This window comes from Chanodichthys erythropterus, chromosome 8, assembly GCF_024489055.1.
Source record: "Chanodichthys erythropterus isolate Z2021 chromosome 8, ASM2448905v1, whole genome shotgun sequence".
NCBI lineage: Eukaryota > Metazoa > Chordata > Actinopteri > Cypriniformes > Xenocyprididae > Chanodichthys > Chanodichthys erythropterus.
The window spans coordinates 31939039-31964686 of record NC_090228.1 but is presented as its reverse complement, the minus strand read 5'-3'; the positions used below and the strand labels follow the sequence as shown (position 1 = coordinate 31964686).

The following is a 25648-nucleotide window of genomic DNA, read 5'->3' as shown; positions in this document are numbered from 1 at the left end:
ATTCTAAACTGGGTAGGCAACCAGTGTAGAGATCTCAGGAGGGGCGTAATGTGATCGAATTTATTACGCCTCTTCAGAAATCTAGCTGCAGCATTTTGAACTACTTGTAATCTAGAGATTTGGGTCTTTGAGATCCCGTAATACAGGGAATTGCAATAGTCCAGTCGTGATGTAATGACGGCATGGATTGCAGTCTCTAAAGAGCCCTCCGAAAGGAAGGATTTAATTTTTGAGAGAGAGCGAAGATAGAAAAAACTTGAACCAACAACGGTACTTATTTGTTTGTCAAATTTCAAACAGTTGTCAATAACCACTCCCAGATTCCTCACTTGGGGAGAGATAAACAAACTTAATGACTCAAGATCAATTTGATTTTGTGTTCTGGAGTCAGAGGGGCTGAAGACAATGACTTCTGTTTTATCTGAGTTCAGGAAAAGAAAATTATTGGAAAGCCATGATTTAACATCGTCCAGACACGCTAATAGAGTATGGAGAGCAGATTTTTCTTTTCTTGTTACAGGCAGATAGATTTGCATGTCATCTGCGTAACAATGGAAAGAAACGCCGTGTTTCCTAAAGATGGAGCCCAAAGGAAGTAAATAAAGAGAGAAGAGGGTGGGAGCTAAAATAGAACCCTGAGGAACACCGCAGCTTAGATTGCCTAAGGAGGAGGTGAAATTACCGACTTTAACTGAGAAGCTTCGATTAGTTAAAAAAGATTTAAACCAACTTAAGACCTCCCCCCGTAGACCGACGCAGGATTCCAGGCGAGAGACAAGAATCTCGTGATCAACAGTATCGAAGGCTGAGGACAGGTCAAGCATAACTAAAATAACAGAATCGCCTGAATCAGTAGCCATTAGGATGTCATTGAGGACTCTAACAAGGGCAGTTTCGGTACTGTGCATTGTTTTGAACCCAGACTGAAATGTCTCATAAATGTGATTATTAGCTAAAAAGGATTGGAGCTGTAAAAACACAATTTTTTCCATCACCTTAGAAATGAATGGTAAAACAGATATAGGCCGGAAATTGGCTAAGACAGATGCATCCAGTGAAGGTTTCTTTAAAACTGGAGTGACCATGGCCATTTTTAAGCTGTCCGGGACAGACCCTGAATGCAGACATTTGTTTAACAGGGACACCAGTCCCGGTCCAATAATGTCAATCAATTGCTTCAAATAACGAGGGTGTATTGTATCAAAGGGACATAGGGAAGGTTTAAGTTTTACAATTACTTCCTTAACTGATTGTAGAGAGACAGCATTAAAAGTAGTCCAAAAGGCAGGTGGGTTTTCAAGCGTCAAGATTTCACGATCAGTTGCTTGTATCTGGGCCCTCAGACTCATCGCTTTGTCACTAAAATGTCTTAAGAAACCTTCACAGAGTGCAGAGGTAGGATTTTGAAAAGTGTTTACAGGAGGATTTAACACTGAATTTATAACAGAGAAAAGAATTTTAGGAGTGTGGTGGTGTTTGTCAATCAAGTTAGAAAAGTAGAGAGACTTGGCTTTCTTAACAGCACACTGATACAAAGTCAAACAGTTTTTAAGAATATCGAATGAAATTTGCAGTTTGTCCTTTTTCCATTTTCTTTCAGCTTTCCTACATGATTGTCTTAGAGAGCGAATATTTTGATCAACCCATGGCTCGGATTTAGGTTTTGGCTTAAAAGACTTAAAAGGAGCAGCAACATTCAAGACATCCAGCCATACAGTGTTTAAAACTTGATAATGTTGTTCAGCATCTAGTTCAGCTAATGAGGATTCAAGTGACATAGAAATGCTGGCTTCATTATAAAGCTTAGTAAAATCCTCGCAGAACGGTGGTGAGTAAACACGGGTCTGTCTTGTGTCAGATGCTGCTTTATTGGAGATGGCAGGAAGAGACATTTTAAATATGATAGGAAAATGATCAGATATGAGAGATTCAATCACTTCATTGTCAGTTATCAACAGGCCAAGAGACAGAATTAAGTCCAGAGTGTGACCTTGGGTATGTGTAGGGAGTGTAACCCATTGTCTTAGACTGAAAGAGTCAATGATGTTCAAGAACTCTGACGTTAGTTGTTTCGATGGACAACACACATGGACATTAAAATCACCTAGTAAAATAATCCGATCATAATTAGTGATGAGATCCCCTATAAGCTCTGTGAATTCTGTATAATGCATAAACACAACTTCATTCTTTATAAATCTCTCCAACAGTGTGTAATGTTAGCTTTAGCCACAGAGCACAGCCTCAAACTCACACAGAATCAAACGTAACCATCTAAATAAATACTTTACTCACATAATTCGAAGCATGCATACAGCATGCATGACGAACATCTTGTAAAGATCCATTTGAGGGTTATATTAGTTGTGTGAACTTTGTTTATGCAATGAATATAGAGTCCAGAGCTCATGTGGCAGAGGTAGCGCATCTCTTAAAGGGGCCACGCTGAAAAAAATCTGTGCATAGTTAATGATGCCCCAAAATAGGCAGTTAAAAAAAATTAATTAAAAAAAATCTATGGGGTATTTTGAGCTGAAACTTCACAGACACATTCAGGGGACACATAGGACTTATATTACATCTTGTAAAAAAGCAAACTAGGGCACCTTTAAAGTGTTCGTCTTTCTGCATCAAGCCTCTTATCATGAATCATCTAGACAAGTCTATGATTTATCAGTCACTGATTTATCATGAGCTCAAAGCATTATGGGTACAGTCTCTCTACAGTCTATTCTGATTCATCAACACAGTTTCACTGATCCAGTATAAAGCCTAAACCCAGGATAGAGCGGTTGAGTGAATGTGGTCTGAACTGTGTGGATGAGGCTCATTGTGTCTCTAGAGACGCTGTAGAAGGACAGAGTTCCTGCACTGTGATCCACATACACTCCTGTTCTACTGCTGATGGACTCTACAGGGAGTTTAGTCTCTATCTTATTGTGTATGAATGAATAACTGGAGGAAGAGCAGAACAAACTCCAGGACTGATCATTATATCCAAACCAACACTCATCATCCGATTTCTTCCTCCTGATTCTCTTATATGACACTGATATAGACACATGTCCACTCCACTCAATCTCCCAGTAACAGCGTCCACACACATTCTCTCTACACAACACCTGATACTCATCAAATCTGTCTGGATGATCAGGATACGGCTGCTCTGTGACAGTGACGGTAATCACTCTGTTCCTCTCAAACAGACAGAGGTGTTTATTCACTGTGTTCAGATCCAGAGTGAACTGATGATAATCTGATGGAGATAAAACACATCGGAATCATGAATTATGAATATTTTTTTTAAAAAGTTCACTGTAAAAATTATTTTATAGAAACTTTCTATCTTCAATCTTCAGATCTGACCAGTTAATTAATGATTTTTTTTTTGTTTTGTACAACAGAAACAAATCTGAAATTGATTTAGGATTTTTATCCTATCTTACAAAATCTAATTTTATCTGTAGTTCGGAAATCTTGAGTTCAGTACTCAACTCTCAGGTCTGTTACCAAGCAACCAACAAACATGAGAGAGTTTATGTGTATGTGTCTGAGTAGACGTACGTTTGTGTAGTCCTGCTGTAATCCAGATCTCTCTTCCATGATCCACACTACAAACACACACAGCATCAATCAGTTTATATAATATATGATATATGATAAACATTAATATTTGTTCATGTATTTTAGCAATAAGTTCTTTCTTTTGATTGTTGATTTGATTGAATCTTGAACAACGCACACAGTTTTCGACATGAGAAATAATCCATAACCATTTGCAATATGGTTATTTAGTATAAAGTTGATTATTTGTGCAGTCTTACCATACTGGTATCACAGATTACAATATTTGGTGGTTTAAATGTCCACTTGAGGTTTCTGTGAAAGTTTTAAAGCAGTCTTTTAGTGCCATTTTAAGAGCGGTAACGTCCATAACATGTTTTTTTCCTCATAAATGTAAAAACGAAAAAATAAATAAAATTATTATTTTATACTCCGTTGAGAGCCAACCCTTCATTTGGTGGGCAGTATTACTTTTTGTTCACGTAGTTTAATCCACAGAATTCCTAAAAAAGATATGTTGTTGCATCCATAAAGCATGTATATTTCCCTCATTGAAGATATAAAACCATTGTATAGACTGACATTTTTCTAATGTCTGGACTCCTTTAGAAAGGCATTATGAATATATAAACATACGGTTCAATATGTTGGTATTAAATGCATTCTCTGAGAATTTATATTTCATGTTTGCCCACCAAATCCTTGTTAATACACATAAAGACTTCATCCTAGTATGTAAGATTATATTTAACATCCTACTCTGTAAGACTGTACATTTTAATATTAGAAACAGTAGGCTTATAATATGCCATATATTATATATTCTTTAAGATTAATTTATGCCAGTTAATCTGTATTTTTGTTTAACACTCCGAGGTCTGAAAACGCGCCGGCGCGTTTTGCAGGTTTTTTTTCACATTGCAGCAAAACAGATTTAAAATACTCCGTCATTTTTTGTCATAGAGACATAAGTAATATATCAATTGAAACTATAGAATATCTTCTTTTATTTGTATACACTCAGAGTAAGAACAAAATGTTGTGCTTATTGTAAAATAAAGAAAACTAACATGATGCGTGATTTCTCCTCTCCCACTGAACGAAGTCCAATCTGATAGCTCTCAGAAAATTAGCTGTAACTTAGTGAATACTAATCACAGAAAAATTACACTTATGTCTAAAAAAATGTTAAGATGTCAGGTTTTAAATCATGTAAGTCAAATCGAAAACAAACCTTCTGTGTTTATGTAATCTGTATGAAAAGAGAGCCATGTCAGAAGTCCGTGATTCAGCTCATTATCCGCTAATGCGGCCACGCCCACGGAGCGAGCGCTATTCAGATGCAAATTCAGAGGCAACACATGCATTCATCATCTCAATCGTGTATTTATTGTCTTGAAAAGTGTTTATCTGGATGTAAAAGTCATGGTTAGTGAGCTCTAGAAGACATGCAGTTAGTTCCTGTTTTCTTTTCTTCTATAGATGATTTTAGATGAGTTTTTGTTTCTTTAGCGCCCTCCTGCTGCTGTATGAATTGGAAACTCCATTCATGGAATAGCCTCTTCTTCTTTTAGATGAATTTGTGGACTAAAAAAGCACAGAGCGCCCTCCGAGGATGAATTGAAAACACCAGCGCTCATAGTAATGACAATGAATATTAAATAAAAATAACTCCTCTGTATAGAAAATTGACATAAACATATGAGAATCCAATATTTCTCCATATGTGCATGCTTTTAAACTAAAAGCCTATATTCAGACTCTTTGCATCACAGAAATACATTATATTTTAAAGTATAATATAAAACCATTACTTTATATTGTAATAATATTTTTCTGTATGTTTAATATATCATGATGAGCTTGAGACACCACAGAAGGTTTTTTTCACAGCCTGACTCAAATGCCTCATTAATATGCAAGTCATTTCAACTCATTACTATCCAATTCTTTTGTCTTCTCAGGTGAGAATGGCCCATTTTAAGTGGTGATTCACGCCTCCTTGCATACTGTGTTTCTTGGCAAAAAGTGTCTTACAAAAACTAAATCAATATATTGTTTTATAAGAAGGAATAGTCAGCATAATGTTTACATAATTTTTAAGCAAAAACTCTAGTCTACAACCTCAAATACCCAGAAGTCTTGTAAACACAGATTTACTATACTTTTTTTGGCCTTATTTCAGTGACTTAAGTTTTTTGTTTTTTCAATAAACACGCATAAATGTTATTCCTTCAAAAAAACATGTACATACATGTTCCTCACATATTATTGTAGCCTAGTTTGTGCTGAATACAGTGTAATGACACTTTTGTCATTAATATGTTTATGAACCACTGAAAAAAGCACAAATATCAGGGCATGTCAAAACTTCTCCAAGCCCCAAATCAGCCTCAGACTCCAGAGGGTTAAGGAAAGAGAAAAATAGACAACCTAACAAAAGAAAAGTTCTTCTGACAACTGTAACGCAGTGGGACTGAGACAGAGATCCATGTGCAAGCTTTTATTTACAGTGTAAGCGTTGGTCGTACAGGCAGGGTAAATCAGGAGCAAACAGGTACAGCAGAGAGTAGACAGAATCGTAATCCAGGTACAGGCAGAGGTCGGGACTGGCAGATATCACTCACAGGTCGGTAAACAAAGCAAGGGTCAGGACAGGAAGCAATGGGTCAATAAACAGGGAACAGGCAGGAACGGTAACAAGGAACAGGCAGACAGGGAATACAGGAAAACGCTCAGAATTGCAAAAACAGTTAAACAATACTTCGCGGTGAGGTGGTGTGTGTGGAAGTCCTTTATAGTCCTGGTAATGAGCTGCAGCTGGGTGTGGTGATTAGTGAGGAGTGTGTGCATGGCTGTATGTGGCGACAGGTGATTGGTGTGGAGTGAACATGTGACTGGCAGGGAGGATTTGTGGGAAGTGGTAGTTTGTGGTAGTTCGGGAAATGACAGGAGCAGACGGTGAACATGACATAACGCCCCCCTCCCGGAAGGCGCGTCCTCGGGGCGTAGATGACATCAATAGGGAGGGGGGGTGGGTGCATTGGAGCTCTAGTAGTGGACAGGAACGGAGTCTCCAATGCAGATTCCAGGGCAGGGCAGCCCTGGTGAGTCTAGAGTGTCCGAAGGCCACAGGGGATCAGGTGGCTTGGGTAGCCTCGGCAGGTCAGGTGGCTTGGGTAGCCTCTGCAGGTCAGGTGGCTTGGGTAGCCACGGCAGGTCAGGTGGCCTGGGTAGCCATGGCAGGTCAGGTGGCCTGGGTAGCCACGGCAGGTCAGGTGGCCTGGGTAGTCACGGCAGGTCAGGTGGCTTGGGTAGCCACGGCAGGTCAGGTGGCTTGGGTAGCCACAGCAGGTCAGAATCCATAAATGACCCCAACGGGTCAGAGTCCATCACTGGCCATAATAAGTTGCAGTCCACAGGTGGCCATAACAGTTCAAAGGCCCATGCCAGTAGTGGTCGGGCAAGGTCCCCACCCACAAGCTCCCCACCCCTAGGTATACTGCCCCCCCCAAAAAAAGTTCTTGGGGAAATCAACGGAGTACGTAGCAGGTTGAAGGGCAAGGAGCTTGGATGACGCCAGCAGGGCAAGGCGTTTGGGCGGCGCCGGCAGAGCAAAGTGGTTGGGCGGCGCTGGCAGGGCGAGGAGCTCGGGTGGCGCCGGCAGGGCAAGGAGCACAGGTGGTGCCGGCAGAGCAAGAAGCACAGGTGGCGCCAGCAGAGCGATGAGCTTGGGTGTAAGAAGGGGAAGAATAGAAGGAGCCTTCTTCTTCCTCCTCCTCCTCCTCATCCGAGGATGAGGCGATGGTTCACCGGTTGGAGCGTGTTCAGGAGCAGACTCACTAGTTGAAGCAGGTTCTGGAGCGGACTCAATGGCTGGAACGCCCCCCACATCCTTGAGCACTGCAGGGGCGGCCATCTTGGCCGTGGGCACTGGCAAAGCATCCATCTTGTCCAGCACGTCCAGGGCGCCTGAGAGCGTTGCGCCCGGCGAACTTGAGAGCGTTGCGCCCGGCGAACTTGAGAGCGTTGCGCCCGGCGAACTTGCGTGCGAAGCGGCCGGCCGGCTTGAGTGCGAAGCGGCCGGCTGGCTTGAGTGCGAAGCTGCCGGTTGGCTTGCGTGCGAAGCGGCCACCGGGCTTGAGAGCGAAGCGGCCACCAGGCTTGAGAGCGTAGTGGCTGGCGGATGCTTAGGAATGCCTTAGGAATTATAGTAGCCGCCATTTTGTACGTGTTGTCTATAGCGGCCGCCATTACATGGCTCAGTGTGATGTCGCATTTCTCCGCGACCCCCACAGTGAAAGTTGAACCAACTGTGAGCAGGGCAAAGTCCAGGAATTCCATAAACGATCCCCGGTGACCATTGGTAAGTAAATAATCCTTTAATGGTTCATTTAATCCATAAACAAAGAAGTCTATGAGGGCATAGTCTGGCAGATCAGATAAGTGAGCAAACTCCAGAAACTTTTGAATATGTGCCTCGAGGGTACTGCTACCTTGATGCAGGTTGACGAGACATCATGCTGGGTCCATGCTGAGGCTGGAAACGCTTGTGGAAGCTGCTCGATTGTAGATGGAGAAGTATTCTGTAACGCAGCGGGACTGAGACAGAGATCCATGTGCAAGCTTTTATTTACAGTGTAAGCGTGGTCGTACGGGCAGGGTAAATCAGGAGCAAACAAGTACAGCAGAGAGTAGACAGAATCATAATCCAGGTACAGGCAGAGGTCGGGACTGGCAGATATCACTCACAGGTCGGTATACAAAGCAAGGGTCAGGACAGGAAGCAATGGGTCAATAAACAGGGAACAGGCAGGAACGGTAACAAGGAACAGGCAGACAGGGAATACAGGAAAACGCTCAGAATTGCAACAACAGTTAAACAATACTTCGCAGTGAGGTGCTGTGTGTGGAAGTCCTTTATAGTCCTGGTAATGAGCTGCAGCTGGGTGTGGTGATTAGTGAGGAGTGTATGCATGGCTGTATGTGGCGACAGGTGATTGGTGTGGAGTGAACATGTGACTGGCAGGGAGGATTTGTGGGAAGTGTAGTTCGGGAACTGACAGGAGCAGACGGTGAACATGACAACAACTAATGGTTCTCTGAGAATTTATCTCAAAGGAAGAGCATGACTGGTTTCAATTTCATTTTGAGGATCAGCTTGATCAAGCCAATGATTACAGACAAGTTCACATGTCTGTGCCATCAAGTCCAAGTCAAGTCTCAAGTCTTTAGGGGTCCAAGTCAAGTCTTAAGTCAAGTTTTTGTTCTATTTTTATCAATAGATTTTTTTCCAGCTAGTTGTTATTGTAATTAACGGTGTATTTAAATATAAAAACAGATTACTTTTACTTTTAAATGACCAGCCTGAAAGGCTCATTATGTCGGTCTTTGAATCCTCAGGCATGAATAAAAGGATTATTCAGGATAATTCACACCTCCACATATACTGTCTTTCTAAACAAATATCTACAAAATCAATATATTTTCTCATGTCAATGAGTAGGCAAAACGATTTTCACATCATTTTGAAGAAAAAATTCTACTTTTTATACAAAAATTCAACTCTAGTTTTTGGAGTTGTTTAATCAAAACTCTTACTGTTCTACATACTTTAGTTTATCCAGTCTGTAGTTTGGATGCTTCAGTTTGTCATTGAGCAGTTTGACTCCTGAATCTCCTGGGTGATTGTAACTCAGATCCAGCTCTTTCAGATGTGAGGGGTTTGAACTCAGTGCTGAAGACAGATAACCACAGCCTTCCTCTGTCACCATACAGCCAGATAATCTACAAAGACACACAGCAACAGTCCACTTCACATTAGATTAGTAATCAGATGTTAAAGTCACACACTGACCTGTGCAGTTTCTATTTGCAGCTGTTATTTTCTGTAGATTCAGTAACGTGTGTCTGTGGAAGTGTTCCAGAGTAAAAGTATTTGTTTACTTTTCTAAATATAGTTAAGTCATCAGACACATTTATACTTATTTGTATTATAGAAATTGTAGTTATGAACAAATTCTTTGTTTCCCTAAAATATCTTCAAATACTTTTTAAATCACTTTAATTTAAAATTTTAACAGAAAACCTCAGTGAGCTAATGACAATAAAACACCAGTGACAACACCAGTGACTTAATTGTTGAGAACATTTATAAACAATTCTCATGACAAAATTGGGAAAATGTTTGGCACAAGTTGGATTTTCAGAACCATGTTATGAGTGGCCCAAACTCACTTGCAGGAGTTTATGTGGAGTAGCATTTACTGCAATAGACTCAAACTCAGCTCCTGGAGGGCCACTGCCCTGCTGAGTTTAGCTCCACCCTAATTAAGCACATCTGATCTAGCTAATCAAAGTCATCAGGATTACTACAAACTTCCAGGTAGGTGTTGTGGAACTGGCTGGATGTAAACTTCTTTGTACACCGTTAACTTGGTTACCTGGATTTGATTGACGAAGATTTGGCATGATCTTGGATTGCTCGGTTCTTTGACACTCATCCTGGACTTGCTGCCATAGCAACAGGTCCGTAAGCTTAAACCTGCTCATGAGCAAGCTTATTTCATGTAAACAGGATTAGATCTGGAATTGATACTTAAGATCTGTCCCAGCCAATGTTAAATTATTTCTACTTATCCAGGGACAATAATTTAATATGATAATAATTTACAAATTAATTTAGAAAATAATAATGTTGCATAGTTTATAACACTATAGACAGCTAATTTTACTCATTGGAAGATTTATTTCTGATGAAATAATAACTTTACAGTTTTATGAGTTTTACACACATGCTGTACAGTTATTCTGAGCTGTGCATTAATTTGAATGGTGATGCTATTATGGGAGTGGCTTGATCCAGCACAGGAGATGCAAATAACTTGACCTTGACTTTAATTAATTTTAATTGACTTTAATTAATGCTGTTACGTAACAAATCTGTTTTAAAGATGAAATTGAATGAATTGCAAATTACAACACTAAAATAAAAATGACTGTATAGATGCTCGTGAATTGAAATAAAATTTAATTAAATCTAAACAAACAACAACAAAAAAAACAGTGCACCTTTAATTTATCTATTATAACATATATGTTGTTCTTTCATTTTGTTTGCTTGGCTATTTCATTATAAAGGTTCAGAAATTCGTCAAGTTTTTTGTCAGGTGTCTATTCTAATTATATGATGTCATTACGTTGCTGCCTTGCCACCAGCCAATAGCTGCATTACTGATTGTGGTTTCGAGTATTGATACATCTGCCCTTTTCAAAGGGACTCGAGAATGCGCAGTGTTCTCAGACAACCTAATCCTGATATTTTAATCCAATCCATGTTGATGTCAACAGTCTTGTGCGCTCCTTTTTCAAAGCATTCATTAAGCAGCTGTGTTAACTCGGATCAGTCTACAAACACAGTGAGTCATGTCATCCTCTCCCAGTGTTATTTCGTGTTCAGTTTGTTACATGTTCAGCATAGCTCTCTCTGTCAGCGACGAGGGATTTACATGTCATAAATGTAGGGAAATAGTCAGGCTGACAGAGAGAATCTCAGAATTAGAGACACGCATCCGAACTTTAATCAAGGATAGTAAGAATGCAGGGGCTTCAGATCCTTTTTTCGATGCGACTAGCTTAGTGAACTCTGTACATTGTTCGGTTCCGGCTGTAGAGCAGGGCAATTGGGTAACGGTGAGGCGGCCTAGCCATGGAAAACACCACTCTTCCGTTCCAGTAAGAACATCAAACAGGTTCTCCCCACTCAGTGACGCACCCACTGAGAATCCTGTTGAAAGTGCCCTAGTCATTGGCGATTCTATTACACGGAACGTGAAAATAGTGACACCAGCCACCATAGTCACGTTTGCCGGGAGCCAGAGCACCTGACATCAAAGCAAATTTAAAAGTGCTGGCTAATGCTAATCGTAAATACACTAAAATTATTATTCACCTCGGCACAAATGATGTTCCACTTCGCCAGTCGGAGACACCCAATCCCAACCCAGAAACTCTTACACCTAGATATTATCACATAGAGACTGTGGGCCCTATTTTAACGATCTAAACGCAAAGTGTAAAGCGTAGTCGACTAGATCAGTGGTTCCCAAACCTGTCCTGGAGGACCCCCAGCACTGCACATTTTGGATGTCTCTCTCATCTAACACATCTGATTCAACTCATCAGCTCATTAGTAGAGACTGCAAGATCTGAAGTAGGTGTGTCAGATAAGGGTGACATACAAAATGTGCAGTGCTGGGGGTCCTTCAGGACAGGTTTGGGAACCACTGGACTAGATCATCCATTGTGGAGACATCATCAACACGACAGCCAGTGCCACAGTTCCTCAACAAACCGTCCATACCGGCGTGATGAATACGATCCTCAACTGGACATGACCACAACGCGCAGCCCTGAAGTATCAGCAGAGATCGAGTCAACTAAATCATCCATTGTGAAGGCCTCATCGACATGACAGTCAGTAGCACAGTTCCTCAACAAAGCATCCATACCAACGTGATGAATACGATCCTCAACTGGATGGAACTGAAATAAATACTTTGATTGTTGCGATCCTATTAGACTTATGATAGCAACCTGATTCGTAACAAAGCACTGTTCGCCAGAGACGAACTGGCCCCCCGACTAAGCCTGGTTTCTCCCAAGGTTTTTTTCTCTATTTTAACACCTATTTGCCACCTGGTGTCACCTGTTGGAGTTTGGGTTCCTTGCCGCTGTCGCCTTTGGCTTGCTTAGTTGGGGACACTTGACATTTGACTTGACATTTGATATTCAACCATGTTCTTGACATTTATTCAACAGTGCTTTGATCTGCCTGCATTGACACTATTCTTTAAGAGCTGCTGTGCAGCCAAAATTATGTACCAGTTATCAATGTAAAGCTGCATTGACACAATCTGCATTGTAAAAAGTGCTATATAAATAAAGGTGACTTGACTAATGTTTAATAATTTAATATCAATCACATTTAAGAATGTGTTAAAAAAATGTTCTGTGATTTCAGAAGTGAAAAAATATTTCTACAACAATGGAGGGGAAATGTCCAAGGGAAACTGCTGACAGAGAAGTAGGAAACTCAGGTGAACTGTGGAAGCTCAGTACGCATTTTTTCCACATAAGGTAACACTTTAGTATGGGGAACAATTCTACTTTTAACTAGGTGTTTATTAGCTTGCATATTGGGTGTTTATTAGTATTATAAAGCACATATTAATGCCTGACCTGCATCACCTTATTCTACAACATCCCTAAATCCTACCTGATAGATACCTAAACTTAAGTGCTACGACAACCTTACTATCTATTAATAAGCAGTATATTAAGAATTTGAGGCAAAATTTATTAGTAAATATGTTTCACATACCAAAGTGTTACCCCACAAAATATTTACCTATATCAGCATGCATGTATGTTCTGTATATTTGACTTTCACCTTTGCTCTAGCTTGTTTCATTCTAATAATCCTGACATTATATAGGCTCTGTGATAAACTGTTTGCTATGTTCCTAGATTCTTCCATGCTGATGGCCTGTACTATTGTCAAAGAAAATCTCAGGCTAAAAACCATATGACTAGTAAGCAAAATGTCAAACATACAGGAGCTGGTCATATAATTAGAATATCATCAAAAAGTTGATTTATTTCACTAATTCCACTCAAACTTGTATATTATATTCATTCATTACACACAGACTGATATATTTCAAATGTTCATTTCTTTTAATGATTATAACTGACAACTAAGGAAATATGTATGGAGGGGGTACCACTGCACTATCATCTCACATTTTAAAATCATTAACCCCAAGTTGTATCAGTGAGACTGTCTGTGAAAAGTCTTTAGAGTAAAATAATCAGCAAAATGAGATGAGGTGACAAATTTAATGTTGTATTTATGATTAACTATTATGATAACAGGATGTTATGGTCAATAATATATTCTCTCTAGGTCTGTTTTGAGTTTTATTTCTCAGACACCATACTACAGTGTTCCACTCAAAGTTATTTAATTTTATGTATTTTTTACTGATATATTCTTAAATACTTTTTACTAAATACTTGGTAACATTTTACAATAAGGTTTATTAGTTAAGCATTAGTTAATGTATTAACTAACATGAACTAACCATGAGCAATACATTTGTTACTGCATTTACTAATCTTCGTTAACATTAGTTAATAAAAATACAGCTGTTCATTGTTTGTTCATGTTAGTTCACAGTGCATTAACTAATGTTAACAAGATTTTAATAATGTATTAGTAAATGTTAAAATGAACATTAATAAATATTAATAAATGCTGTATTAGTGTAGTTCATTATTAGTTTATGTTAACTAATGTAGATAATTAATGTTAACTAATGGACCTTATTGTAAAGTGTTACCAAAATCTTTAAAAGCTGACTGTGGTTTACTTGTTGACTGTCAACAACGTTAGGCATTTAAGTTATTTTTCACATAAATCTAGTCAGCTCACTCACCGCTCATACTCTCTAAAATGTTTGAATTAAATCTCCAATACAATATCAGAGGGTAAAGATGCCATTGGAGTTCTTGGAGTTATGTTTATGCTCTTGTTACCAGAGTAATCCCCAGTGCTTGGTGCTGAAACTCTAATGTTGTAGAGTCCTTTTATGATGACATCATAATCACAAGACAGATCTCCAGCAGCAGCAGAGAAGAACATGCGGTTATGGCTGTTATTGTTCCCCGATTTAAGTTGGTCAGAAGGCAGATTCTATATGAAAGTATTTCTATATTGTGATTCTATGTGCTGTATGTTTAGTTAATTCTTTATTTATTTGCCGGATGTTAACCTTATTGCCTTTATCGTACAAATTGTGCAACCTTTTTCTGATTGTGCAATATTATTCATTTTATGTATAAAGAGCTTATATTTCTTTATTTATATTATATATATTTATATATTTCTTATATTTATATTTTTTGCATGATTCAGTTTTACGTTATTCCAAGACCGACAGTAAAGTTGGAGAAAAGATTTCTTGCGTCTGTTGTTATTGATCCAAATGAGGTTTGTAAATGCATGAATTCTTTATATTTTACATTAATCATTAATTCTGTATAAAAATTACTCATAGAAGAAAATGTGACTAGGGCCTCTCACAAAATGCCATATTAAAGGAATATTCAGTCAAAACTCTTTTGGGCAATATTACAAATAAATACTACAAATATCATCTATTGAGCTTAAGTTAAATTGAACCTGGAATGATAATTTGTGTTACCAGATGCGATACTTTGTAATCGGCATGTACAATGGATTTTGAACTGTACTATTTTTATTGCAGGGTCTCTGGGATACCCAGCTGAAGGCATGAAGACATCAGATGTCGGCCTGGACAGATGTACCAACAGTACACCACACCGATCTCTGTTTTTGCATGGATGGCTGATTACTACCATGTTCTGAGAGGATATTACTATAGCAAAACTGAGCACCTGTGACACTGGGATTTGTAGTTGTAAAGAAGAGTCACACAACAGTACACTTAAACTTCTCTCTCTCTCTCTTACAAACGACACAACAGTTAAACCTTTTCAAATTCATTTCTGGTGGTGCACAAGTCTTAATCTACAAATCACAAATTAAGATATTCATATGCTCACATTTAAGCTGTGGACACACAACTTTGAGCATACAAAATTTCTTCGGACACTGTAACCGGCGTGATATGATACTCTGCAGACTCTTTTTTAATAAACATGAATTCAACATTTTAACAAGTAGTATATTCAAAATATACAATCTACTCAACTTTACTAAAAAATTTTTTAATTCAACCAAGAGTTCACACCTTTGTGTATCTATTTTTCTACTCTTTACACATATTTGCATGGTGATGTGTTTGTGACAGAGAAACGAAAAGAAATATTACTTTGTTTATTTATTTTTTTAAATTTGAGACTGTTTATATTAGCCTGTAATTTACTTGTATACCTCTGTGTGTACTTGAAAGTAAATGCCTTCTCTATTAGTAATATTGACGGTTTGTATATAGAAGGTTGTATGCTCTAAACATGTAGGCAATCTGTAATGTTGAAGGTACAATAAGTAATAATTTTGGCCACTAGATGTCGCTAGAGGGCTATTCAAAATGAAGGCGTAGCTTGATGACGCCAAGTTTTAGAGCGGAATCTTGGGACATGTGGTCTCCATCTCAACGTACGGTGCAAAAGAATAGGTATAGGACTCGGGAACAAATCATGTTCATGGATGATGTTAATAATGTTACTGTATTATGAAGCAGAGCAAGACCTTGTGTTGTGGGAGCTGAACGAGGCCGCTGGAGTGATTGAGCAACACACGAGCAGCGGAGCATTTATGTCACAGTCACAGTCCCTGGCGCCGCTTCTGCTTTTCTGGTCTTGAGTATGAGTTAAAGCAGCTCTGTTCATCATATTAAATACATTTGAGTGTGTTGAAAATTATATTACAATGTTACTCTGTGCGTTCACTCAATGGCTGCTGTGAGAAACTTGTTTATGACACACTGCAATAAGATAGATTGATTTTAGAATATCATATTAAATGCTGGATGGTGTCAGGTGGTTTGGGGTGGAAGGAGCGAGGACTCAATATGCAGGAAGGGAAGGGCTTTATTAATAATAAAAACAAAAACACAACAAAAACAACCCAGAGGGGGAAAACAGACAAAAACTTAAACTTAACTTGACTCGACTTGACTTGGACTTGACACACAAGAAATAATATGACAACGAACCAGCACAGGACTGCGAACACAAGGAGAATAAATAGGAGAGCAAACAAGACAGGTAATGAGGGAGGACTGGTGGGGCAAATCAACCAATAATCAGGTAACAAGGTGGGCGGGGTCAAGACAATAGACATGAGCACATGGCTTGTCATGTGTTTTTGTGCCATGTGCTCACACCAAACAAAACAAAAAACACAAGCACATGGCCAATGAAGACAAATCACAAGCCATGTGCTTACACAAGACACATGAACAAGTGACTATGAAAACTCATAAGCCACGTGTTCACACAAAACAAGACAACATGAGAGCACACAGCCTGTGAAACAGACTGCGTGCAACGCAACACAAGACAAAAAACAACATGAAAGCAAGAAACATGACAATACAAAAGACAAAGCATGAGACAAGAATGCACGGCAAGTGAAAACACTTGACCGTGCGCTCACAATAAAGACAGGACTGGGAGCGCGAGTGTCCGAATCCCGACACAAAACCGAAACCAAACTAGACACGAGTGCCGGGATCCGAACGCCACGCTCCCAACATAAAAAGGCACGCAGACAAGAGAGCGCACGGCTTGAGAACACTCAAGACCGTACGTTCACAAAAAAAGGGAAAAGAACAGGAGTGTCAGAGCTCTGTCACAAAACCAAGAAATAAACTAGACAGGAGTGACAGATGGCTTGTGTTGATAAATTGCATGTATGTATTATATCATACAAAATGTATTGTATGATAGAGAAAATTATGTATTACTGTTACTAAAAATAAAGCTGCATCTGATTATGCTATGTAAGCTACTTGACAAAATAGTGTTTTTCTCTGAGGCATGGTAAAGCATGGTACTCGCAAAAAAAATCATGAAAGTTAGGACTAAACCTGTTGAGCTAAAATGTGTAATATATTAAAGCATCTTTGGTGTTTCCATGGTTTCTACATAATAAAACCAGAAACCGAGGGTAATGCGGGCAAGACATAAATTATAGACGACTCCTCACACGTCCCGGAACATTTGGTAAAACTGCAATTTTCTCAAGATTTTCAAATAATTGGAAACATTTGGGATATTGTAAGTACTCAAGTAAACAAAATATATAACACTGGTCTAGTGGTTTTTGGATATTTTACTGCAAAAATATTACATATTGTACCTTTAACTGAATGTGATGTGTGATTATTACATAAACATGCTAATTTATATATTAGTTTTAAGTATTTGAGAAACCTCGATTCTAGGTTGATACTATGTCAGTATGCTAATAGGTGTAGCCTGAAAGGTTCAGACTAAATAAATAAAGGTCCTAGAAAGCCCATGCAAAGCGGTCAGGATTTACAGCTTTGCATCATCCACACATTGGCCGAGAGCATTCGCAATAAGATGCCGACATCTTGGCAGCATTCTCCCAATTAGCAAACACTCCCTGAACTACATCTTGGCGATGAAACTTTGTGCATCGGGTCAACATCGGCCCAACGTACGTGTGTTATCTGGGTAGTTAATTATTTTAAAACCATTTACCTCAATATCTCCAGCTGACAGTTTGGACTCTTCAGTCCATCAGAAAGAAGCTTCACTCCAGAATCCTGTAGGTCATTGTTACTCAGGTCCAGCTCTCTCAGGACAGAGTTTGAGGATTGTAGAGCTGAAGATATACTTTCACAGGACTGAGCAGTGAGATTACAGTACTGTAGCCTGTGCAGAGAACAAAAAAAAACAAACAGCAACAGTAATGCTTATAATGAAGCGTTTGTAATAAGGAAAATCATTTGAATGTAGTAATGTAAGCAAAGCTAAAACAATTTTCTCTTCATAAAACATTAAACCTGTAGACATCACACACATTACATTTATTCATTTTTCTGAACAGTCTAGGCCAGTGATTCTCAACCGGTGGGCCGCGGCCCACTAGTGGGCCTTGGGGCGCCATCTAGTGGGCCGCGTAAGCAGTGTTAGACTACACCCAAATTAATTAATTCTTTTTTTTTTTTTTTTAATTGACAAATCTTGATATTTTCTAATTATCTAATTATTCTTATGAATTTATGTGACCAAAAACACATATTATGTGACAGTCAAGTCATTATGCATTATCTAAAAGGTAATTTATTTTAAATATCGCAACACCAATCACGTTGCAATGTCAAATTCTGTAACATTATGTTACTATAAAATGGATCATTTTCTGAAAAGAAATGCAGATTTCCCCTCTTCTGGTCTATGTATCGCCTCTGCTGAATTATTTTTATCCTCGGTGGGGATCTCCCCAAAAATCTCCCCTGTGTTATGCTAGGCCTACTCCACAAACCACCAACAGAGCACATAAAATACCAAAAATAAAAATCTTTTTTTTTTTTTACATGGCAGAGTAAAACACTGCATTTATATAGAACTTTCTCTTTACGACCACAACAAATGGGACACTTTTCAGACGCGCATTCCGGCTTCACCTCAGTGCCAGGTGCCAGTCAAATGAGCGCAGAAAAGGTGTTGGGTAACTATGAGGGAGCTTCGGTTGAACAACAGTGAACTGCGGTCAGATGAGATGTTGTCAGTAGGGATGTCCCGATCACGTTTTTTTTGCCCTCGAGTCCGAGTCATTTGATTTTGAGTATCTGCCGATACTGAGTCCCGATCCGATACTTAATAGCCTACATAAAAAAGAATAAAGAAGAGCGAAAAAACAGATCCAGGAACAGTGCTTTTCAGGTTTTTCAGGTATTCAGTTTTCAAATAGTAATCAAATATAAAATATCACTGCATATTATCTTTACTGTATAAAATAAATAAAGATTAATCATTATTGAAGTTACAAAAACTATTCAGTCAAGAGCAGTGAGTGATTTCTTTGTTTTTTGTTGTTTGATTTAACATTAAATACAGGCAGCAGGAATAGTTGTTTTCCCTTTAAGACATGCACGATCCAGTTCATATACTGTTACACATGCGCTGTCTTTCTCGACTAATATACGTTCACTTAAGACATAACCGACTATGTTTGCTAGGATACTCACTAGGACGGGCATGTGGCCGCCGAAGCGCAAGACTTGAAAGAGAACTCAGTATTTGCGCGCTGACTGGAATAAGCGTGTGCGCGCTTCGGATGAGCGCACACAAATCTTCTCACAGCGCGTGCGAGTTCTCTTTCGCGTCTTGTTCTTTAAGGTTTAAATCAGCAAGGCTTAAATGAGTTAGTTTAAATACAGACAGCAACGTGTGCTATTCAGGTCTCACCTGTGCTCGCACGCTATCAACACCCGGGTGATGACGGCGTATGACTGGACATTAGAGCAGACGGCACTCGCAGTTAACAGTTTACAAAGAGTGACTGTTTTGTCCACGCTTTCTGATTATCATTGTTGTAACGTTTTGTGCATCCATCGACTGAAACATACATTATCTGAACTCTGTCTGTTTTCCACGTTGCTATTTTAAACAAACCATATTAACCAATAGATGCATCATCATGGACCGCAATGCAAGTGCGGTCCGTAAGTGGAGAACCGTATGGTTCGATTTTTTACCGAGAACCGTTGCACCCCTAATACATATATATCCGAGTCCTGATCGGGAGGTAATGTCCGATTCCGATCGAGTCTGAAACCACATGATCGGGCCCGATTTCCGATCATGTGATCGGATCTGGACATCCCTAGTTGTCAGGCTATGTCGGTATGTCGGTAAAATTAACACGACTGCTCACGACGCGCACTCAAGAATTGCATGCGCAAATGCGCCGGCACACGCTGCATAATTACTTTATTATAGCTTAAATAAAGCGTAAAAGAAACTACGAGCAATTACCGTCATTTTTCTGTTGTAAGTTAAGTCATGAAATTACCACACATGCAATTAAAGCTGCCTCAAAACTGTGCATGTTGTTTACATGGTTTTAAAGCTATTGTTATCCAATTTGTTGGACTTAAAACGTCTTAAAAATGCACATATGTACACCAAAGAAATCTAAATTTTCACGGGGGAGCATGTCCCCGTACCCCCCTAGCAAACAACATTTTCTGACCTCGGTAATTACACCCTGTGTATGGTTCAGTTTGTATTCTATCTAATGAAATCTGAGGTATACGTGTATGTAAACATTTTTTTTTTTTTTACAAGAATAAATGGTTAAAGTTACTGAGTACACCTGCCAAGTCTTTTTTTATGCAAGGACAGTTTTCATCTATATAGCTGATTTGACCTAGTCTGCTAAAGTGGCATAACAGATTAACAGTGAAGTATACAATTATACTTTTTGAATTTTCTGTTATTCTTTGTTCATACCATCATATTTGGAAAGGTGGTCCTCGGAATGCTTTCATTGGTGGGCCATGAGTTGCAAAAGGTTGAGAACCCCTGGTCTAGGCCAACAAGTCAACAATGTAAAATGAAGGCCCAATTACAAAAGACTAAAGTGTAAATGAATTCAAAGAAGATCCTCACAGTGCTCTTCTGGTGTTTTTGATCACTGGCAGCAGTCTCATCAGTGCTTCATCAGATCTTCTGTATTTCTGCAGTTCAAACTTCTCTTGAGTCTCTTCTGAAATCAAGAGCACAAAAACAAGACCAGACCACTGAGCAGAGGACAGCTTCTGTGTTGAAAGATTTCCTGTGCTCAGATTCTTCTGGATTTCCTCCACAAAGTCATCTTTCAGTTCACTCAGACAGTAGAAGAGATTGATGGTCCTTTCCACTGATTTCTCCTTCTCTATTGTCTGTTTGATATACTCAACAGTGTCTTTAACATTCTCTGTTTTGAGTTCCAGTTTTGGCAGTATTTCCTTCAGGTCACTCTGATTAGACTCCAGTGAGAGACCCAGGAGGAACCGGAGGAAAAGGTCCAAGTGTCCGTTCTCGCTTTGTACAGCCTTGTTGATGGCAGCCTTATGAAGCTGAAACAGTGGCTTTCTTAACAGTTTCCATGTGAATTTTTCTATCCAAGACAGAAGAAATAGGTCAGCTCTCTCATCTTCACATATCAAAAACACATAAAGAGCAGCAAGGAATTCCTGTACACTGAGATGTATGAAGCTGTACACATTTCTTGCTGAAATCTTTTCCTCCTGAAAGATTCGAGTGCATAACCCAGAGTGCACAGACCCTTCGCTGACATCTAATCCACATTTCTCAAGATCTTCTTTGTAGAAAATCATGTTTCCTTTCTCCAGCTGTTGAAAGGCCAGTTTCCCAAGCTTCAGAATAATCTGATCAAAAGATCTTAAATTTGCTTTAAGTTCAGGGTCACAGTATTTTTCTTCCATCTGTTGCTGCTGAGAAATTAAGAAGCTTGTGTACAACTCTGTGAGTGTTGTGGGAGTTTTGTCATTGTTCTCTTTAGCCAGTAGAGGCTTAAGAACAGTGAGAGAGATCCAGCAGAAGACAGGGATATGGCACATGATGTACAGACTCCTAGATTTCTTAATATGACTGATGATTTTTCCAGAAACCTCAGGACTGTTTTTGATGAAGTATTGCTCTTTCTGTTCATCGTTGAATCCGCGCACTTCAGTCACCTGATCAATGTAGTTTCGGGGTATCAGACCGGCTGCTGCTGGTCTGGATGTGATCCAGATGAGAGCAGAGGGAACCAGGTGTTTCTTGATAAGGTTTATTATTACCTGGCTCACTGTTGTTTTTTCATTTACACTTGTAAATACATCATCTTCTTTAAAGCTCAAAGGAAAGCGACATTCATCCAGCCCATCAAAGATGAACATAACCTTACCGTCACCTTCAGGAAGAGAGGGCAATTCTTCAGGACACCTAAAGAAGTACTTGTTAAGCAGTCCCATGAGACTAAACTCTTTTTTAATCAAATTCAATCTACGGAATGGAAGTGGAAATATGAACACTATATCCTGATTTTCTCTTCCCTCAGCCCAGTCAAAGATGAATTTATTGACAGAGACCGTTTTTCCCACTCCTGCGATCCCCATTGTCAGCACTTTTCTGTTTCGTCGACCTGTGTCACACTGGACTTTAAACATGTCATTACACTTGATTTGCATCTCCTTGGCAGTCAATCGGTTGAGATTTGATTCGATCTGTATCACCTCATGGTCGTTCACTCTTCCTCCAGTGTCATTATCGACCATATATAGATCAGTGTAGATATCAATCAGGTATTTCTGATGACCTGTCTGTGAATTACCAACCAATATCTGCTCGTAGTCCTGTTTTAATTTGTTCTTCAGATTGAATCTGGTCTTTGTGTAATCATGGAGAGAAGCTTGAGTGTCATCTGCAGTTGAGCCTTTAAAAAATAGGGAAAAAGACTAAGTGATCATGTTTTTCATAAGTTCAAGCTTTACTATATTCAAATTAATCACACTCTTACTATAGTTGTGTTTACATGCACATCTTACACTGATTATGCTGAGGATGGTAACATATGGTGTGGAACTGCCTTGACTAATGCAGACTTGAATGCAATTGGCTTCAATATTAAAATTTTATAATAACTTTCTTTTTCTAATTTATTCCAAATCATTTATTGGTTTGTCACTATTGGACTCGGATCAACTTAAGGCCGTGCTGACCAAAATTATTAAAAACTTTTTGATCAAACCGTTGAACCTCTAGCACACCACACAAGACATGAGACTGTATAAGGGTTAGGGTTATTGCAATGGCCCTTTGTATGTGGAAGCTGCTAGTGTAACAGACGTGGGCTAGTGAGAGCTGTGTATGTAAAACTCACTCCCCTGATCTCAAGAGGCGCTTTAGGGACTGACACTAGAGACTACAGTCTTTAGCCTCTTTGTGAGAGCTCCGACTTCCCATGTCGATGGGCCTGGGTTTGAGTCCCATTTAGAGCAGATGGTTCGAACTGGAGGGGCTTTACTTGCAGAAGTTGTAATTCAGGGTGTAAGACCCTTGTAAACCATTTGTAAAATCATGGCTAGACACTCTGTTTTGTTAAATGGTCATGTATAAGATCTTTCACTCTTCTGTATTTGCAGTTGTTGCTTGTTGTTATATTTAGTCTTGTTCCCATGTACAGGCAGTGATTGTTATTTACCCCGTATCTCTTTTGAATGAGCTCCAACAGTGGTAGATGTCTTTATATTGCCTTCAGCCTGACCTGCGTGTGAGAGAGAGAGGATCACTCATTGGGAAATATAAATCACAAAAACACATCACAGCAGAGTGAAGAGCAAAGATTAAAGGTGCTAAAGAGGATGTTTTCTTCGACTGAGTTTTTGAAATGAGCGCATGCATAAGAACAACCCCCCTCCTTTACAGCTCATTTCGTGTGAACGCCTCCCAAAACTCGTGCACGAGTACTGAACACGAGTGTTTACCACCGGCATTCGCTGTGTTATTAAGCCGGGCACACATTAAACATAAAACATTCTAAGACTGTGCTCAACATACAGCGATTGTTTCCTGCTCCTGAAGCAGATTTATATACTTTCACATGGAATTTGAACACCGAGTGTAATCGCATACTGAACGCAATTGGCTCTGACTGGACGCGTTTGAACGCAATCAGTCATAAGTATCAATTTACATTCGCTTAAAGCTGTGCACACACTTAGTGGATTCATTATGTTGGACTCACCGCAGGTAAGTCATAATCTGCAGTTGTTACTCCTGTCTTCTGACAAAAACATTGTATGCGGCGCCTGTGGTTACTGGAGCGCGCAGCCGCGCATCTCTCACAAGGAACGTCATGGGAGTGATTGACAAGCCAGAGGGTCAATCGTTTACGCGATGATCGCGTAAACGATTGGCTGATGTTTTTAAGGCCCTACCTCGTGCACAGATGATGTATATTAATAATATTCCTTTCAGTGCACCTAATAAATAGTCTTTTATCAGTTAGTAAAGACAGTTTCAAGTAATATTGCAAAAATGTATTAAACAAAACATCCCCTTTAGCACCTTTAAGTCAAACCATCACACTGGTCAACAGTCAATCACAATACAGTCACTGTGAATTAAACGTTACCTTGCTTGTGATTGTTCTCCACCTGCCGAGCCAGATTATTTTGGTTCATTTTCCTCAGGATGTTCACCGTGATCTTCACAGCTTCTTCTGGTCCAAAACATGCTACCATCTTATCCACTGTGTCTAAGATATCTGCATTCTCCATGTCAGAATTTGATATATACTTATGGTCATTTTTTAAGTGCCACTGAAACTTCTTCAGTTCAGCTTTTTTTAGTTCATTCAGTGATTTATCAAGCAGTTCTTCAACAGACGCCATCACCCTTCACAGATTCACAGCTGCAGGACAAAAAGAAAAAGATCTGAAGTGGTTTCGATCTTAACATGTGGACCTAAGCACTCAAATATTATGGATTATGAAATGAACCTGTGATCAGATCAGGACTCTCATCCAAACTCATTAAAGGGGTCCTAAACTTGTTAAAGGGGTCCTAAAATACTCCTTTTGCATGGCATCTATCTGAAACATGCTAGTAATGAGAACCCTAGCAATCACCCAGAATTTCCTAGAAACACCTTAGAAACCATTTAGCTTAATCATTGAATGCATTCTCACAAAGTTCTGTAATATTAATCAGTGAAGATAACCACAAAATGAATCTCTTATTTACATAAAGTCTACACTTCATTAGAGAAGATTTTCAAGCTTGCAGAACTGGAAAACTTGAGCGGTGAGTGGATTCTAACACCTGTGATTGGCCATTGTGTTCAAGAAATCAGCAAACAAGCCTGTAATTGGCTACATTGCTCAGAGATGCGTTGGAAATTAAATTATTTGGTGCTCTCCAGAGCGCAAACACATATATTCTGGATCATTTGCCAACTATTTTTCAATAATAATCTGATAAAATTACGAAAAAAAAACAGATCCTAGACCAGCAGTTATGGATAGCTTTTCCCTCTAAAAGCAATCAGAAGCAGCAGCAGGCAGTGGTTCGTTTGAGTGAGAAAACTATCAAGTCTGTCTCCCTCGGTCCGTAGGGGGGCACAGGGATGTGTTTGTTTTTCAAGATTGTTTTTGTTAGCCACCATTTCAGTCCTGTGTGTAATGCAGCTCACAGATACCTAACGCGTGTGGGTTAATGTAAAACGTTTTATGAGCGCGTCCGTTTTTAACTGTCGTACAGTCTGAATAAATGACAGCTAAGATCCCACAGTGTGACATGACGATCATGAATGTACAATCTGACAAGCAACCATCATAAAGGATTGTTATAAATCGCATGGTGTGTACCCGGGTTTAATTTGTATTCATCAGTTCCTGTTTTCCTTTGCTCAGTTTTCCTATTACTCCTGTAACGAATGGAGACTCATGGTAAGATCCATTTGCAGCTTTATTGAAGTAGGAGTGGTCGTAAAGGAAGGATCAGACAG

At 39.3% G+C, this 25648-nt stretch overlaps 1 protein-coding gene across 1 annotated transcript; it reads right to left on the bottom strand.

Moving 5' to 3' along the window:
* Window positions 1-2741: 2741 nt before the first annotated feature.
* Window positions 2742-24533, bottom strand: LOC137024724 (protein NLRC3-like). Its single transcript, XM_067392575.1, has 6 exons — window positions 24275-24533; window positions 20764-22573; window positions 17845-18018; window positions 9178-9351; window positions 3565-3611; window positions 2742-3256 (listed from the first exon to the last, which is right to left on the bottom strand). Exons 1-6 carry the CDS (start codon window positions 24531-24533, stop codon window positions 2742-2744), a joined length of 2979 nt encoding a protein of 992 aa, XP_067248676.1.
* Window positions 24534-25648: the final 1115 nt, after the last annotated feature.

Coding starts and splice junctions, on each gene's coding strand:
- LOC137024724 (XM_067392575.1), bottom strand. CDS start 24,533: ATGGCGTCTGTTGAAGAACTGCTTGATAAATCACTGAATGAACTAAAA. Junction 22,574..24,274: donor GGAGAACAATCACAAGCAAG/GTAACGTTTAAT, acceptor TATTTTTTAAAG/GCTCAACTGCAGATGACACT. Junction 18,019..20,763: donor AAAAACACCAGAAGAGCACT/GTGAGGATCTTC, acceptor TTCTCTGCACAG/GCTACAGTACTGTAATCTCA.